The following is a 16,791-nucleotide window of genomic DNA, read 5'->3' on the forward strand; positions in this document are numbered from 1 at the left end:
CGCAGTGCCGTTCCTTTTTGCGGGACAATTTCCGGACCGACGCTAAAACGGTCCCCCCGTAGTCTAGGTTATCCCGTCGTTGAATGGGGGGACCTGGCAACCCTGGCCACGTTCCTGGGCTTTTCGATCAAGACGGCGGTCGACGAGACGATCAGAAACGACCATCGAATTTGTGACCTTGGAAGACGAGATACTCGCCGTTTACCTACCCGAGACGCTTCGTCTAGGTACTCAGACAAACGACCACCTACTGCACGCCTCTACCCGTCGTTGTACGCCGAGCAAAGATGCCCCTACGACATCCTTAAGCGTTTACCTCCTTTGTCCACACACGATACAAGACGCGTAGCTATTCCGCTGCGGTCGTCTCCGACATCTCCTAGCTTACCCAGGATACCGTCTATGACCCAATCTACGTTGATCTCGTCCCGCGATTTGACCGTCATTTATCGGTGCCAGCAGCGAGCTAGCTGAGGTGGACATCCGCCACCATGACGACCAGCAACAACAGAGCGTCAGTCTACACAACGGGCTCAGGGGAAGGCGAAGGTCGCAATGGCGAGCAGAAGAAGGATCTCTGGACGTCGATGCTCGAGTCCGTCGCGAGCGGCAAGCGGCTACCGGAGAAGAACCTGATCGTCCTAGGTACGGGGAGAAGACAGGCCAGCAGCAGAGCTCGATTTAGCTGATCATGCCCGCAGGCGGCACTCCCGAATATCAGAGAGACTTCCTCGAGTCACTGTCCAGCTCCGAGTCGAGGCGCAATTTTGACCGGCAAAAGACGCCGCCTATCGCCAACAACTTTGCCCTGGGCTACACATACTACGACGTGCTCGACGCCGACCAAGACGGTTTGTGGCTCTGCACGCGCCTTACAGCATTAGACTAACAGCTTCAGATACGTTGGCACGTGTCTCGCTCTACCTCCTCTCTCAACCCTCCGCCGAATTCGCCTCCCTCGTCGCTCCCCTCCTTACCCCTGAGACGATCCCCAATACCGCCTTAATCATCCTCCTCGACTGGTCACAGCCGCACCTGTGGCTCCGGCAAATATGGACTTGGGTTCAAGTTATACAGGAGGTGCTTAAGAAGGTTGATTCGGAACAGCACGCCTTGATGGAGGATGTCATGACCGCCTGGAAAGAGAGAGGTCGAGGAGGAGGAGCGACGAATCTGGACGGAACTCCTTCAGCGACAGCGACTAGCGGTGATGGAGACAGCTCTCTACCGTTGGGCCCTGGTGAATGGGAGGAACCTCTAGGCCTACCACTTTGCGTGGTGTGCCAAAATGTGAGAGCCCATTGATCGTACTCTGAGCCAGTTGACTAACATTGAGCAGTCCCAAAAGATGGAGTTTCTGGAAAAGAGTCAGGGTTGGAAAGAACCTGATTTCGACACGGTATTGCAATATTTGCGAACAGTATTACTTAGACGTAAGTCGATATATCATTGTTCGTTGTCACTTACTAACACCTCTCAGACGGCGCTTCTCTCATCTACACCTCACAAAATACACCCTCTCAACTACCCTCACTTGTTCACTCGACCCTTGGAATCACCTCCCTTCTCAAGCGCCACCCACTCAAGCATAACGTTATCGACCGTGATAAGATCACTGTCCCCCCCAACTGGGACTCATGGGGCAAGATCCGCGTCCTAGGCGGTTCTTTCGATGCTGAGCAAATCTCCAACTCGTGGGCCGAGGATATCAGCTCCTCGCTAGACCCTACACACGACCCTTCAGACCAGGGAGACTACGAGGACGACGAGGAAGAGGACGAGTACCAGAACCAGCAGCGAAAGAACAGCGTAATCAGGCAGTATGAGGCCTGGTGCCGGGACCCCAACAGCGGCGGCCTCGCGGTCGTCGAGAACGCCATGCACGGCGAGAAGTGGATCACGGTCGAGAGCGACGACACGCAGGAGTTTTTCGAGCGCCAGCTCAAGATCCTCGAGGCCTTCAAGGCAAAGGCCCCCGAGAGGAACGACAACGCCATCGCCCGCGCCACCCGGCACCTCGACTTTAGCGAGGAAAAGACGGTCAGCGAGCACATCGGCCCCGTGCAGTTCAACATGGGCGGCATCCAGGTCGACGCCGACGATATGCTACAGCGTCTCAAGGTGAGTTTCACTTATATGTTAAGCTTGTGATGATAAACTAACAGTTTTCTCCAGGATCGCAATGCGTACTCGTCTACGTCTGAAGCTGGCACAGAAGAGGCCGACACACCCGCCAACAACATGGCCAAGGACTTCGATAACGAGCAGCTTCAGAGTTTCTTTACGGGTTTGATGAACCGGAAGGGCACTGGGACGGACTGAGCCCCGTCCTCTCCGAAAAATCCTATGAGCCGTGGGAGGTACGTCACCCCACTCTCTTGTAAGTCCCTAGCTGGTAAAATCGAAAAAGGGAGGGCGATCGAGGTTGTGGAGTTGTGAGGGGCCGGTGGCCGCTGTAGACTAGATACCCCTGAATGACAAGATTTGATCACAATATTGATTGATGGTGAGGCTCAAGAGGCCCAGTCTTTTTTATTCAAGCACTTTTCGATAAGGACTCAAATACTCGGTCAGTTGGCCAAGAAGTTCTGGTCACCACATAAATGGCAGCACATCTCGAATATAGCAACATCAAATCAGATGGATGCCCGATGGAGCACCACCTCGCTCCTTTAACGCCCCTCAGCCGCCAACACCGACTCCAAAGCACCATGGCAATACCCCCTCATGCTGAAAGTCTCTCGGGCTTATAGTTGACGTTCACGTTCCTTCGCTGGCTCCCCAACCTCGCCGTCACGACACCCGCGAGCAGACCCGGGAAGAGCCAGGGATGCTGTAGCATCTCGGCCTCAAAGGCGTTGATGGTCTGACGCGCGTTGACGGCGAGCTTATCGTCCGACAGCAGATCTGCGATGCGGAAGAGGTTGGACACACTGATGGCGTTGGTCGACGGGACGGATGTGTCCATGCCGTCCTTGAGGCGGAGAATAGTGTGTGGGCTAGATGCCTGTGTCGAAAAGAAGGCTCCCTCAGGGTCGTAGAACAACGACAGCTGTGTTTCTACAAAAGAGTCAGCTTAATGCATGATAAGTTGGGGCAAGGTAACTCACGCTGTAGAGTATCAGCAAACACCAAGTACGCCTCGTTCCCTGTCGCATCGAAGAGGTCCAGGAGGCCTTGTGTCAGGTAGGCGTAGTCATCTGCAAAGGCTTGCGTCTCCCTCTCGCCCGACCATATCCTGTACAGAACCTTGCGGTCGCTATCCCAGAGCTTCTCCTGAATAAACTTGGCCGCCTTCTCTGCCACAGCCAGGTACTTGGCGCTCTGTTCCGGCCTGAGACCCTTTAGTGCCAAGGCCGTCTTGGCCAGCGCGGATATCACCAGGCCGTTCCATCCTGCAACAACCTTGTCGTCCAAGTCTGGTCGCACGCGTTCCTTGTCCCTTCTTTTCTTGAGGGCCACTTTTCCTTCTTGGACATATTGTCGGACCTTGTCCTCAGGAATGCTGAACTGAACGCTAAGCTGCTGGACGCTTCGGTCAATCCTGAGGATGTTCTGGTTGATAAAGTCGTCGTTAGGATCGTGATGCTCGTCCACATTTCCGTCCTCGTTGACAGCCCAATGAGCGGCTAGGACGGGGCTCATGTGCTTGTTGACCTCGTCAAGCACCGAATCGAACTCTCGTCTCGTCCACACATAGTAAGCACCTTCTCGCATCTCCCTATCGCCTCGTCTGTAGTGGGAATCGGCTGCTTCGCTGGAAGCAAAGCCTCCCTCGGGGAGTGCAATCGGGGCCGAAGAAAGATACTCGGCGAGTTCGATGACGATGTCGAAAAACTCTGTCGGCTTATCCCCTCCAGTCGATTTCCATGCGTCAAGATACAGTGAAAGGAGCTGCGCATTATCCACCACCAGCTTCTCAAAGTTAGGAATACTCCAGTCTGGGGTTACGGAACAGCGTGAAAATCCAGTGCCTCCAACATGATCATGCAGCGCACCATCGCGGATGTGACGCAGAGTATCGAGAGCCATCTCTGTGGCATGTTTGCACTCTGCCTCGCCAACAACATCTTGCACCTCTCGGGGAAAGTTAAGAAGTCCGAGCAGGAAAGCCAGCTTTGGGGGCGTCAGGAACTTGGGCGCAAGACCGAAGCCTCCGTAAACAGGGTCAAAGGTCCCAGCAATGTGGGTATAAGCCTCCTCTAGCTGGTCCAAGTCCAACTCCTCCGACACTGAGGTATCCTTGTCCTTGGGGGCACTCGTATGACTGGGAGCTGGTGCGCCCCAGCCTGAGGGCGCGAGAGCTGAGGCTGCCGAGATGTTTCTAGTGCCCAGGGTACCCTCAGCTGCGAATTCCCGAAGCTGTCCGAGAACCTCGGTCGCCTCCTTTCGGCAACGTGATTCTTGGTCGCTCCAGATATCTCGGACCTTTTTCACAATAGTGAGGAAATCGAGAACTTCGTCGGCACTGTCATCAGTAATATGTCGTCTCCCTGCTGGACCAGGCCAGTAAGTACCACCAAACACAGGCTCCAGGTTTGGCGTGAGGAACAAGTTCAAGGGCCAGCCGCCAGCGTTGCTCACGGCCTGAACATAGTTCATATAGATGGTGTCGAGGTCGGGGCGCTCTTCTCGGTCGACGATGACGGGGACGAAGGACTCGTTCAGGACGGAGGCGCAATCGGGATTAGAGAAGGACTCTAACAGCATGAGGCGGCAGACTGTTGCTATCAGCGACCTAATATCTCAAGAGCTGGGACCCGACTTACAGTGACACGCCTTGTAGCCAATGTGCAGAAAGATCAGCTTATTCTCCTTCCTCGCGCGCTCCACGGTCTCGTCGTCCAGCAGCTGCCACGCAACTAAGCTGCTGGCCTGATCTTTGATGTACGGGCTCCGACTAGAAGCAGCGCGGTTTTGAAGAGCTGGGAGCGGTTCGGATGGGCCGGCCGCTGCGCCAGCCACGGGGGTGGTGCGCATGGCCTTGGCCGACGCAGTGAGCTGTGAAGCGACCATGATGGTATCTGGTGATGTGGTTCGAAGATGCGCAGTCAAGCTGTATATGGCCTAGGTTTGTAGTCGTTCGTTTTCGCCCAAGCTAGTTAAAGGCCAGCTACCCAAAAATACGTCGGGGAATCAGGCAAAAAGTTGGAAGCTGGCTTCTGCAGCTCAGCTATAGCCAAGGGAAATGTGACGTCTCACTCTCAGAAGATGGAGTCGCAGCTGATGCGAGGACAAGTAGCGGAAAGAAGGAAGATGCAGGAGCTGGGCTGAAATGCCCTGCGAGTCGCTAAGCGGAGACAACGTGATTGTCCACTAGCGATTAATTAAATGGGCGAATCTGAGCTTCCCATGGATTCTTTTAGAGCCCAAGCGAGACGAGGCGGAGGGGGAGACGGCACGAAAGAGAGAGGTGAGGCGAAGATAGCGGGGTCGTCATGGCCGTCGCGGGGCATCCAACGTCTTTAGCGCGGCTTCCGCCTTCGGCCATGGCCTGCCCATATCGGACACTCTGCGGATTCGACACGAGTCAAGCAGCTCAGATATCATGGTTCATGAATCGCGTGTTTTCGGTGACTGATAACGGCAGGGGAATAATCGAGGTTTTAGCCCGGAGATGCTAGACTGCGTCAAGTGCCACAGGGGCCTTGTGTGCTCCTGTCTTGCGTGTGTGTGACGGTGGGTGGGTTAAGCGTCCGCCAAAATGGCAATCATTGCTATCGCCAAGCCAATGATCCACGGCGGTTTTTCAATATCAAGCATTAACAGCCTCATTATACGCCTCCACGCATGCACGACAGACTTGCCACCAGACCTCTTTTGGACCCGGGACCTGACTGCTGTTGTACTGCGGCTCAATGCCTAGAGATGGTAACCTTGTCCATGGCCAAAGTTGCCTACCCTAAAGGGCTGGGAAATCATGGTTATGTTGACCCGATAACTTTGCACCCACAGCTTTGGTAAAACTCAGGCTTGGATGTAGGATGCTATCCTCAGGCGTGTCCTACTGTTTCATTTGTATTATTAATCTTGGTCAAGTTGCCTGTACCTGATTGCTAACCAGTCAAACTCCTGTGTGAATGCCCGCCCTGGTGACCGCAATTGTTGCCAGAACCACAGACCCGAGTTTCCCGACCAGTCTGCCTTGAAAGGTCATTCCTAATTACACATATCGAATATGTGACGTATAGTCTTCAAATCACACTCGATGTTGTCGAATTGGTAGGCAAGTTGGTATCAGGAGTGTGTAAGAGAACAGTAAATATGAATCCTGGTAATCTGGGAACACAGGTGAGTAACACACACCGCGAGAGAACTGAATCGCTGATTCATAGTTTCATGTCCCCAGAACAGTGATATAAAGATGAGCTCTACTCATCCAACTGCCCAGGAATGGAAGACAACGCGTGCAACTCTGTGAAACCGAGCGAATCTTTTGCAACCCATACCTGATTTTGGAAACCAACAAGAACTCGAGATCATCAACACATTATCGCCATGTCTGCCCAATTCGATCCGTCTGTCCCCAAAGCCGGTGACAGCCAAATGTCAATGGACGAGACAGAGGTAGAAGTCAGTCTGGCGTATGGCATGGCTCTCCACGAACTTCGCATCATCCTCGAGTTGGTCCGGGGGTTCGAATTCCACCATCCGACGACCTGGAAGCTCTCAAGACCTACCGCGAATTGGTGATCAGCGATGTCACGAGACTCGACAAGAAGGTCAACATCAGCATGGACTATCTTAGGGCCCGTGACGCCCAGTTCCACTACCAGGCCAAGCGTCTGCGTACACCGGACCGAGTTGACAGACTTCGACTCTGGAACCGGGAGAAGAAGCATGAGATGGAGGCGTGCCGGCTGCGGCATGGAGACAAGGGTTACCAGGCAGCTCTGAAGCGATTCGAGGAGGAGAAGCGGGTCATGGTCAAGTGCTATGAGCTGGAGGGACTATGGAAGAAGGCCATGGAGCGAGAGGAGTCTGTCAAGTCCGACAGAGAGGATGACTTGTCAAGCGACTGCGAGACCATCATTGGGGAGGAATGAGGCTTTGCAGAGCGGAGGGTGTGGCAGTCTGAGAGTGAAAGGTTGGGGTAGGCCGCTTGGCTTGAGCTTATTGTCATACCCCGGACGCAGGTACCCGTTAGAAAGCCAAAGAAATTAGAGATTAGAAAGGGTGTTGATGAAGCAATGTCAACTTGTAACCTTGAGAGCAAAGTTGGCCCAATCGCTTGAGGGGTCACAGACGGGAGACTGACCGACAGACAGGGTGTCTTGTCTGACATGATGCAACATTGATATTAGAATAGGCAGGTTGCTGATGGGGAATGAGGGATCAAAATCAAAGGGAGATGGGGAAGCGTGAGGAAGCAGAGCTGCATGGACGTCTCATGTGAGACTTTGTTGCTGCACGCTGTAAACTCCAAATTGGTGGATCACACCGAGCGTTTCGGTACGTGGACGTGTTGAAGATTTCCAATAAAACTCAAACAAGCGTGAAAACTTTGATCCGGACGGCGCACAAAAGGAGCATTGCCATGGAAGCTGGGATGATTTCTTGTGATGTTCTGTGAAAGCTCGACCATAGTCTGTCCTCCCTCCATAGCCTAGAAGGTGCCCGGTTACGTCGATCCCTAAAGTGGGCCTGTCTCACGTCTGGGACGCTAGAGCGGCAGCTAGCTTATCGATAAGCCGATCCCGGAACCCTGCACCTTGTAGGTCCTAGGTAGGTAGCTCTTCGAGGTCGGCTTCTACCAGGTCCAGCTGCTTCTTCTTTCATCCTCCTCCATCTCCTCATCCCACCGACTCGCCATCCACGGACCATGGCTGAGCCGACATACACCGTATTCGTCCGGGTGCCCATGCCCCGGGGTGACTTTGTCGATCCTCCCCCAGTAAGGCCCCTTGCGCCGCTTCTTTCCGCCGCATCATGCGCCTCACGCCGCCAACAGTCATGGGGAGGCTAACTGGGAGCATTACAGGTGAACTGGGACCCCAACAAGGACGAAGCTCTGTGGAAGATCCTATCTGGAGCCGCGAAAACGGAGATTGACTGTAAGATGATGAATGCTGATTTCCCATGGCCATGTAACTAACTCGATACAGGGAGTGAGGTGTAGGTCATCTTGGTTTGTCAACTGCCGTGCGGCTGATGCTCATCCGATTCCAGTGCCGATCGTTTCGATGTTCCCGTCGACTTCCTTCTACAGCAGGTCGCATATCTTACCGAACGACATGCCTCACAGGTCCGCGCCCAGGTCCGAAAGGCCACTGCCGCCGTCCGCGGCTCGGCCGCCCCATCACCAGTACCAGACTCCACGGGACCTGGTCATCAACGAGCACCGTCCTCTCTATCGATCCGACGAGATTCGCCCATGCCACGCAACGAGGTGGGAAGCGGCACCGGGACCCCGCTGAATGCATCGATACGACCAGTCATCTCACGGAATCCTTCGACGAATACCACAGTTCTGCGGGACATGACGGGAGGTTCGGCGTCGCCCCGACCGGGAATGGGCATAACATCAACACGAGCCGGTGAACAACGACGACGTCTGACATCACTGCCCATCTCAAACGTGCCTAAGTCGCCGGAAAGAGTGGCGCAGCCGGATCCATCACCAGACGAACAAAGCGCGTCGCCCGGGCCAGCAGATGATAGCTCGACCATGTCATCTGAGGATGAATCCAGCCCTGCACAGTCTCGAATTATTCGTCGGCCTCCTCGATTCCAACAGAACGATGGAGGAGCGTACGAAGATGATGACGACGACGAGTCAGAGCCTGCCTTTCAACCCTACACGGCTCCATCAAATCAGACCTCCGCCCAGGACCTTGGTTCAACACTGCGGGAAGACGGGCGGGGCTCAGGCAAACGGTTCCATAAGAAACATGGAAAGGAGGCCATCCACCAGTCTCAAACATCTGACTCTTCGGCTAGCTCTGCTGCAATGGTCCATCGGCCAGGCAAGTCGCGCGAGCAGCGGACACCCGGACCCCTTTCACCACGTCGAGCAGCGGAGCTGGCTGGCCGCAGTCCAGGCAGCAAGAGCAGGGGATACTCCCGTGAAGGCAGCGACGGAACGCCCAGCATGGGTAGCAGTTTTAGTGATCTGGATGGTATTGTCTAGTTGCCTGGCATGTGCTTGGGTTGCCTGCTAACCACATTTCTAGATGCCTCTGTAACGCAGTCTGCCTTGGAGGAGGCATTGGCTAGCCACATGAATCGGGGCGCGGGAAGCCGCTTCAGTATTAGCCAGGCTTTCCGCAGCCGATACACACCCAGCTCCAACCAGTGAGGGGCATTTGTTTGCTTGATACTAATTGTTTGGCATGGTGTTTGGGATACTACGGAATGCATCCAGGATGGCGTTTTTTACTATGACTAGGTAGGGTTTGTTTGTGTGTAGGATCTGGTTGGCGGATATCCCTCCTCTTTTATGCTATGAAATGAATGTTGAAGGATACTTGACGAGCAGTCGATCATGAAGAGCCTTGCACAGCTGACTAGGTAATTTGTTCCTTTGTCTAGACTCACTTGAAATCCGGAGCTTCTTGGTGTTGATTTAATACGATGATGGGTAGACTACCTAAATTGAGTTGTTGATATCTCCCGTGGCACTATATGCTGAGCATCACGTATCCAGATTGAGAAAACTGTGTAGGTGCTCAATGAGGTAAAGAGGGCTTGTATGCTCCGTGCCGCCAAACTTGAGCTCTGAGATTTCAGCTGCCGCTTGTTGTTTGCATCTGCTGTTTGCACCCGCTGCCGTTGGCCTGCACCTGTTCATATCCTAACCATCAGTGCAGCGCTACAACACTTACCTCAATATCTTCCACCTCCATCACCACCTCTTCAACTCAACTCCACCTCCCCTCTCTTCTAGCCTGACTTTCTTTCCTACTTCCACATCGCTAACATTTCACATACTATGTTTCGCCGACGTTGGTCTGGCCTCCCCAAGGATGCCTCTTTCGCATCCGACCTCGAAGGCCTGGGGTTTGTGATATCAACTCTGTGTGCAGATTCGTGCTAAGATTCATCAGGTACTTTGTCAACGATGAGGATGAGATTCGTTCTATCGAGAACCCCGACTGCTACTACAAGTTCTTTATCAGCAAGAACATGCGCGTCAACGAACGCCAGCGCTTCCACTTCAATGGTGATCTCCAGTGCTGCCCCCAAACCTGGATAATGAGGCTAATCAGTTTCGTGTAGGTGCGATGCAGGACATCATTCACGATCGCTTGATGAAAAAGGGTCTCTTGAGAATCCCACTCGGCACAGACAAGAAGCACTGTCCCATCTTCATCTCGCCCAAAACCACTGTCGCATCGCGCATCATCGTCATCTTGGGTGAACCCATACAGAATGTCGGCATGCTCGCCGGCCGCGTCGCCAGCGGTCCTGGAGGCCTCACAAAGGGCAGCATCATCTCCGTCCTCCGGGCCATCGCCAAGCAAAAGGGTACCCCAAAGTCGCCATGTCCTCCATCCGTTGTGCTCGCAAACATGGGAGAGCGACACTGGTGGCCCGAGGGAAAGCGCTCCATCACGGTGGCGGACAGTACTGATATTCCCCTGCCGAGTCTGGTACACACTGGGCGCAAGTACATTAAGGAGCTCAACGAGATCCCCGGGAGCGAGACTGCTGACGCCCACATGGCGACCGTCTTCAAGAACATTGCCGAGTGGAACGACATAGCCAAGATCGATGTCATTGCTATTGGAGAGAGCTGTGAAGTTGCGCTGAAGTTCTTTGAGGACAAGGAAAATTGGGAGAAATGGGGGGGTCGGATGGGTGGCATGCTCATGTTTGGCACCGTCTACAATACCGAGAAGCTCACCAATGACGGTTTCAAGCAATTCCTCGCCGAGGTAAGTCCAACAATATCATAGCCTCGTCTGCTTATCACTGACCTCTCTAGCGCACTCGTGCCTACCTTGTCTCCCCCGAACCTCTCGACACTCCCCTGGCTACAGCTCGAGGCAACCCATCCCTCTCTATCGAACCTCTGGGTTGCCCCTGTTTGTCCTCCGGAGAGCCACACTACGTTGAACTCATTGCCATCAGAGCTCTCGAACCTGCTCTAGCCTACCTCCAGGAGATTGCCCTCACAAAGGGCTTTGTCAACCCCGAAATGGCCGTGGCCGAGAGACCTCCCACCGACTTTACCGACGAGGACTGGAGCAAGCTGCCTGAAGAGAACAAGCCCGGCGTCGCCACCCTGGATCAGGAAGAGATGAAGAAACGGATCAAGGAGTTGAGACGCTGGAAGAAGTTTGAAGAGACTGGTGAAGCCCCTGACTGGGACTCCGATGACGAGGAGGAAGAGGAACTCCCACAGGGCTCAGGCAAAGAAAACTGGCGTGAGGGCGACGCGTGGTAAGCGTTGAATCTGTACTTGGAGAAGAATGATATTCGGGGATATTTCGTTTATTAGAAATAGACTAGGGTCAATTTCATGTCATACACCAAGACCATACAAGATACACGGCACAATCTCTTGGTAGCGCCCAAAAACTATCATACTCCCATCATGAAACCCAAGTTTGATATTTTTACACATTTCTTATGCCTTGAACAGCGAAGCCAGGGTGGGACCACCTGGTGTTAGCTCCTCGATGAGCTCTCTCGTCCTCCGCACGCGCTCCTTGACAACGGCGTCCTCGGCCGTCCATCGGTTTTTGGTACTGGGTGTGGTTGGCGATGAACTGCTCCAGAAAGAGAAGACGCCAGATTGCGAGGCGGCCTTTTCGCGGCGCTGCTCTTCTTCCTTGGCCAGCTTGACAACCATCCTGCCCCAGTTGTCGAGACCAGCGCTTAGGCACTCTCGGCATGTCTTCTTGGCAGTTTTGTCCTCGTTCAGGGGGTCCATGTTGCGGAGCTGTTCCTCGGCTGCATCGACACTATCACGCGTCCAAGAGAGGCCATCGTCCTTGGATGATGAGGCGAATAGGATCTCACCAATCCACAGGCTCAGAGAAGCCTCCTGGCAGCGCTCCTCGGGACTTCGCCAAGGAGGCTGAGTGCCATCCGGAGGAGGAGGGGGATAGTCGGGTTGAGAGACAGTCTCGATGAACTGGCCCCAGACCGAGGTAGGCTTGCGCTTGGGGGCAACGGAAGGAGGGGGCTTGTTAGAGAGGTAGCGGCGGGCCTTGAGCAGGGAGAGGTAGATGGGGAGGGCGGCGTTGATGTTTCCATTGCGGGCCTTGTGGGTGGCGATGGCGGTGATGGCGTCGAGGATATTCTGTGAGGGAGGACCGGCCTTTTCATTGAGGACAAAGGTCTTTGGGTTGTAGGGCGGGTTCGACATGTCGAGCCCCTGAGTGGCCTCGGCGAGCGCGAGGTTGTACAAAGCCTCGGCGCCCTCGGGCCGTTGCTTGAACTCCATGAAACTGGCATATTCCAGAGCTGCCTCGAGCTTTTGCCGAGAGGTGAAGCCCTTGGTGGCCAGGATCTTCATGTAAAAGTTGTCAGCACCGGGGTAGGCCACCTCACAATCCTCTTCGCGGGGCGCATGGGGTTGACCTGGGGGAATCGGCGTGGGTCTGGGGTTAGAAGGTCCAATGACGAACTCGGGAGGCGAGATGATATTGCGGGAAAGATCGCGAACCCAGCCATCAACGTGCTCTGCGGCCTTTGCTGCCACCATGATAGCCTCAAAGTAGCCCCTCCTCCACTCCTCGCTCTTGCCCGAGATGTCGCAGGGGTTGAACTCCCCGGGGATCTCGGCCTCTGGGTCGACCCTGTCCGAGAGCTTGGTCACGTCCTGGCCGTCGACCTTGGCGTCCTCCAACCTGAGCACCGTAGCTCGAGAGAGCTCAAACGCCCATGGCCAACTGACCTGTCCATTGGCCGGATCCTTGTTGAGGTTGGCGTCGCGCAGGTATTTCCTCGTCATCCACCCCCACTCGTGCGGCGTGGGGAACTCCCTCTCGAGCCTCTCCTCGTTGACCAGCCAGAGGATGACGCCGCAGCAGGCAAGCAGACCCCAGAAGGACGCGGTGTACCGGACGGCGAGCTTCGCCTCGTGCTTGAGCCATTGCCTCCGCTCGGTGGTGAAGTAGCGCACTGCGGCGCGGTTGGTGACGGGGATGGTGAGAAAAGGGAGGTTCGGCCTCGACTTTGTGGTGAGCTGCGTGTGGTAGGTGAATGTTCGCAGACACGGTGATCGCGTTCGTATGCTGGGCTGGATGAGCCGGACACGGCCGACGAGCCGGGGACGCATGGCGCCGGCGATTCAATTGGTTTTTCGAATATAGATCTGATCGTGGGGTTGAGGCTCAAGTCGAACCATGGGCTCAGCTCATGGTGACGATGGGTAATCCTCAGCCAATGGGAAGCCGCTGACTAAGAAAACGCCTTTTCCCACAAAAAACCTCGTAGATGCATACCGGCTCAGGCACACCGTCTCGAATGCTAACAGGGGGTTTCTTCCGAGAAGGGTTTAAGAAAAAATGTCGTCCTTCTTGTCAGAGAACCTCTCAAACCCCAGGTTCCAGCTCTTGGCGACTGCCGTCCTGTCCGGAGCCACCGCCGCGTCGCTGCTGCTCGGTTACCAGGCCCTTGAGCGAAAGGAGCGGGTCTATGAGCTCAAGAACTCGATACCCAACGATGACCCAAACCTTCAGCCAGTAATTTTCCTCTCTCTCCGGCTTGTTGTAGTTGTAGATTCTGACTAGTGCTTAGTTGAACAATTATGGCGGCTCATCAGCACCGCCTGTCGACAAGGAAGATGCCAGGAATCAGGCGCTAGCACGCCGGGCTCAGGCAGGAGACTTTGATGAGGAACTCATCCTTGAGCAACTGGCGCGCAACAGGGTCTTCTTGACGGATGAAGGTCTCGACAAGTTGCGCAACTCATTCGTCATTGTGGTGGGCTGCGGTGGTGTCGGTTCTCACTGCACTGCGTCCCTGGCTCGCTCAGGAGTTTCCAAGATTCGACTCATCGACTTTGATCAAGTAACGCTGAGCTCACTGAACCGTCATGCCGTGGCTACCCTAGCGGATGTCGGCATCCCCAAGGTTCAGTGCCTTCAGAGACGGCTGATTGCCATTGCACCATGGGTCAAGTTCGATTTGATACAGGAGCAGTTCAATGAGGGAGTGGCAGAGCGCATGCTCCAGCCTTGGGATGGACGAGCACCCGACTATGTGATCGATGCCATCGACAATATTGAGACAAAGGTGTCTCTCCTCGAGTACTGCTACAACAATAAGATCCCCGTCATCAGCGCCATGGGGGCCGGTTGCAAGAGTGATCCAACAAGGATTATTGTGGGAGACATAGGAAGCAGCAAGGACGACGGTCTATCGAGGGCGACACGGCGGAGACTCAAGCTGAAGGGCATCACGAGCGGCATTCCGGTGGTTTACTCGACAGAGACATCAGGGGCTGGAAAGGCCGAGCTACTCCCCCTGCCAGAAGAGGAGTTCCAGAAGGGTTCCGTGGGCGACCTAGCAGCCATGCCCAACTTCCGCGTTCGCATTCTTCCCGTCCTCGGCACCATGCCCGCCATTTTCGGTCTTACAGTGGCGAACCACGTTATCCTGAGCGTTACAGGCTATCCCCTCGACTACGTTCCCTCCAAGGGCCGTGATCGCATGTACGAGGGTATCCTGGCATCACTCCAGGGCTACGAAGACAAGCTGGCGCGCATCACCCATAACGGTGACACAGTAGGTCTCAAGATGCCCATCACTGTCGGCGACGTGGCGTTCCTCTCAGAGGAGATATACCGCGGGAGGAGCGCCATCAGCGGGATCCCCACCAAGCTGGTGCTCATCAGGTGGAGAAAGCCATCTGGCAGCAGCATGACGACGCTGGGCAAGGGCAAGGACATGCAAAAGTGCTCCACCGTCCAGCTGAGTGACCTTGTCTGCATGACCAAGGAGGAGGCCATACGGCACGAGAAGAAGGTCTTCAAGTCGGGGAAGCCTCTAGAGGAGGTGTACGACGCGGCGACGATTGCGAGGGTCGAGGAGAGGAGGAAGGAGGCTGAGAAATATGAAGCCTTTCGATGAAGCGCCAGGGGCGTGTCGATCAAGGACAGGATAGAAATGATCAACTAGATTTGGTCCATCATATAAAGCAATGTTTTTAAGCAAAGTTACATTGAGAAGGTGATCACAATACGAAGCGGTTGGGTGCAGCTCCCAGCTTTGCATCTTTAAAGTGAGGGCACAGATAAATTATCTTTAACCATTGGCCAATATGAAGTCGCGGTAGGTACATATAGACACGTGCGTGAGGGCATCGCTCACAGCCCAAACACTCCAAATTGGATGTAGGCTGGAGGTTACCTGCAGCCAATAGCCCTTGAAGGGGAAGAGGCCAAAGAAGAAGAAGAATTTAAGAAAAAGAGGTCTAGGAAGAAAAGGAGATCAAGAACAGGAGATCAAGAAGAAGAGTGCAAGAATAAGAGTTCAAGGACGACAACCTCTTCAGGAAAATGACCAACTTCTTCGAGACGACAACCAGCAGCCAACCCCTTCTGCCCTTCTTCTTCTTCGAGATCACAACCAATGGCCAACTTCTTCTGCTCCTCTTCTTTGAGACGATCACTAACAACCGACTTCTGCAAGACGGTGACCGGCATCTTCAGGAAGATGGCCGACTTCTCTGAGCCTCTTCTTCAAACCTCGTCGTCTTTAAACCTCTTCTTCTTGAACTCAAGACGACTTCAAGGGAGACGACGAGGAAATAAGGCGAACTTTGCCTATGCCTAGGAGGGCGACAAGTCGTCAACATTATAGTCTTGTTCCATTATCTTTGAATTGATTCCTGGGTCAAGGTGCTGGCTGGCGATGGCGGGGCTGCAAATGCAGTGTTTCCAAATGTATTTTAGAAGCTGAGACTTGGACGGATGGATCTTTTGCAAGCCAAGGAGCAAGAATTTTGCAGGACTCACTACTCATTACTGAGACTTGATTTTTGTACCAGCAGGGGGTAGTGGCGCCCAAGTCGGCATCCATCCATCGTTAGGTACGGTGTTCTGAAGCTAAATCGCCCACCCATGGAGGCAGGCCACCGTTGTCACCGAGACAGCCGCTGTGGTCTCTGCCACCATAGAAAAGTTGAACTCGCATGTAAAAGTCCAACATAATACACGGGCAACTTACATTGAATATTTCATCTATGGTCATGATGTGATTGAAGCCATGCCTTGTAATGTGGATGAGCTGGAGAGTAAACACCGATTGCGGATATATGAAAATGTAGATGATCGTATCTATGTCCAGTCACCCGCGATTTGCACATGCGTCCTTCATTTCGTGCTCCTGAAGAAAGACCGAGATAATATATCATCTCGACTCATTCCGGCTGCAACCTGAGTGGATGGCGGCAATCAGGCTCCGGTTTCTTGAAGTTTCACTGAGGTGTTGACTTTCCCGTGGCATTGATGGTGAAAACAACGACTTCTCCAGTTGCAACCAGGTAGGTTGCAGGATGGTATTCTATCCATGACACCTGGATATATGGTACCGCTTTGGGTTGACAAGACCAACATGGTTGACAAGACCAACATGGTTGACAAGACCAACATGGTTGACAAGACCAACATGGTTGACAAGACCAACATGGTTGACAAGACCAACATGGTTGACAAGACCAACATGGTTGACAAGACCAACATGGTTGACAAGATGATGTGTCATTTTCAGGCTACCTCGAACGGAAGGCTCCCAATGACAGTCACTACCAGCAAGACCAGGAACAGCGTGTCGCTTTTACTCAACTGTCCTGAACTTAGCACCAGATGCACAACTTTACCGGCCTTTAGATGA

The 16,791-nt window shown here is 54.0% G+C and overlaps 8 protein-coding genes across 8 annotated transcripts; 6 read left to right on the top strand and 2 right to left on the bottom strand.

The window, feature by feature from the left end:
- Positions 1–491: 491 nt before the first annotated feature.
- MRS44_006093 (uncharacterized protein) lies at positions 492–2,322 on the top strand (the record flags this gene model as incomplete). Its single annotated transcript, XM_065621637.1, has 6 exons — positions 492–645; positions 702–851; positions 899–1,278; positions 1,340–1,433; positions 1,481–2,121; positions 2,176–2,322. The coding sequence occupies 6 exons, from the start codon at positions 492–494 to the stop codon at positions 2,320–2,322; spliced, it is 1,566 nt and encodes a 521-aa protein (XP_065477709.1).
- A 403-nt stretch (positions 2,323–2,725) lies between these two features.
- Positions 2,726–5,016, bottom strand: MRS44_006094 (uncharacterized protein; the record flags this gene model as incomplete). The annotated part of the gene is made up of 3 exons (XM_046268944.2): positions 2,726–3,060; positions 3,111–4,721; positions 4,770–5,016. The coding sequence occupies 3 exons, from the start codon at positions 5,014–5,016 to the stop codon at positions 2,726–2,728; spliced, it is 2,193 nt and encodes a 730-aa protein (XP_046140328.2).
- Positions 5,017–6,498: 1,482 nt separating this feature from the next.
- MRS44_006095 (uncharacterized protein) lies at positions 6,499–7,046 on the top strand (the record flags this gene model as incomplete). Its single annotated transcript, XM_065621638.1, has 2 exons — positions 6,499–6,627; positions 6,675–7,046. 2 exons carry the CDS (start codon positions 6,499–6,501, stop codon positions 7,044–7,046), a joined length of 501 nt encoding a protein of 166 aa, XP_065477710.1.
- A 776-nt stretch (positions 7,047–7,822) lies between these two features.
- On the top strand, positions 7,823–9,298 carry MRS44_006096 (uncharacterized protein; the record flags this gene model as incomplete). The annotated part of the gene is made up of 5 exons (XM_046273375.2): positions 7,823–7,894; positions 7,982–8,054; positions 8,106–8,115; positions 8,170–9,119; positions 9,174–9,298. The coding sequence occupies 5 exons, from the start codon at positions 7,823–7,825 to the stop codon at positions 9,296–9,298; spliced, it is 1,230 nt and encodes a 409-aa protein (XP_046140326.2).
- Positions 9,299–9,931: 633 nt separating this feature from the next.
- Positions 9,932–11,389, top strand: MRS44_006097 (uncharacterized protein; the record flags this gene model as incomplete). Its single annotated transcript, XM_065621639.1, has 4 exons — positions 9,932–9,999; positions 10,047–10,162; positions 10,219–10,877; positions 10,928–11,389. 4 exons carry the CDS (start codon positions 9,932–9,934, stop codon positions 11,387–11,389), a joined length of 1,305 nt encoding a protein of 434 aa, XP_065477711.1.
- Positions 11,390–11,572: 183 nt separating this feature from the next.
- On the bottom strand, positions 11,573–13,231 carry MRS44_006098 (uncharacterized protein; the record flags this gene model as incomplete). The annotated part of the gene is made up of 1 exon (XM_046274691.2): positions 11,573–13,231. The coding sequence occupies one exon, from the start codon at positions 13,229–13,231 to the stop codon at positions 11,573–11,575; it is 1,659 nt and encodes a 552-aa protein (XP_046140325.1).
- Positions 13,232–13,460: 229 nt separating this feature from the next.
- On the top strand, positions 13,461–15,027 carry MRS44_006099 (uncharacterized protein; the record flags this gene model as incomplete). The annotated part of the gene is made up of 2 exons (XM_046271974.2): positions 13,461–13,637; positions 13,693–15,027. 2 exons carry the CDS (start codon positions 13,461–13,463, stop codon positions 15,025–15,027), a joined length of 1,512 nt encoding a protein of 503 aa, XP_046140324.1.
- Positions 15,028–16,467: 1,440 nt separating this feature from the next.
- Positions 16,468–16,791, top strand: MRS44_006100 (uncharacterized protein; the record flags this gene model as incomplete). The annotated part of the gene is made up of 1 exon (XM_065621640.1): positions 16,468–16,791. The coding sequence occupies one exon, from the start codon at positions 16,468–16,470 to the stop codon at positions 16,789–16,791; it is 324 nt and encodes a 107-aa protein (XP_065477712.1).

Source organism: Fusarium solani, assembly GCF_023522795.1.
Source record: "Fusarium solani strain SB1 chromosome Unknown bctg00000003_1, whole genome shotgun sequence".
Classification (NCBI taxonomy): Eukaryota; Fungi; Ascomycota; class Sordariomycetes; order Hypocreales; family Nectriaceae; genus Fusarium; species Fusarium solani.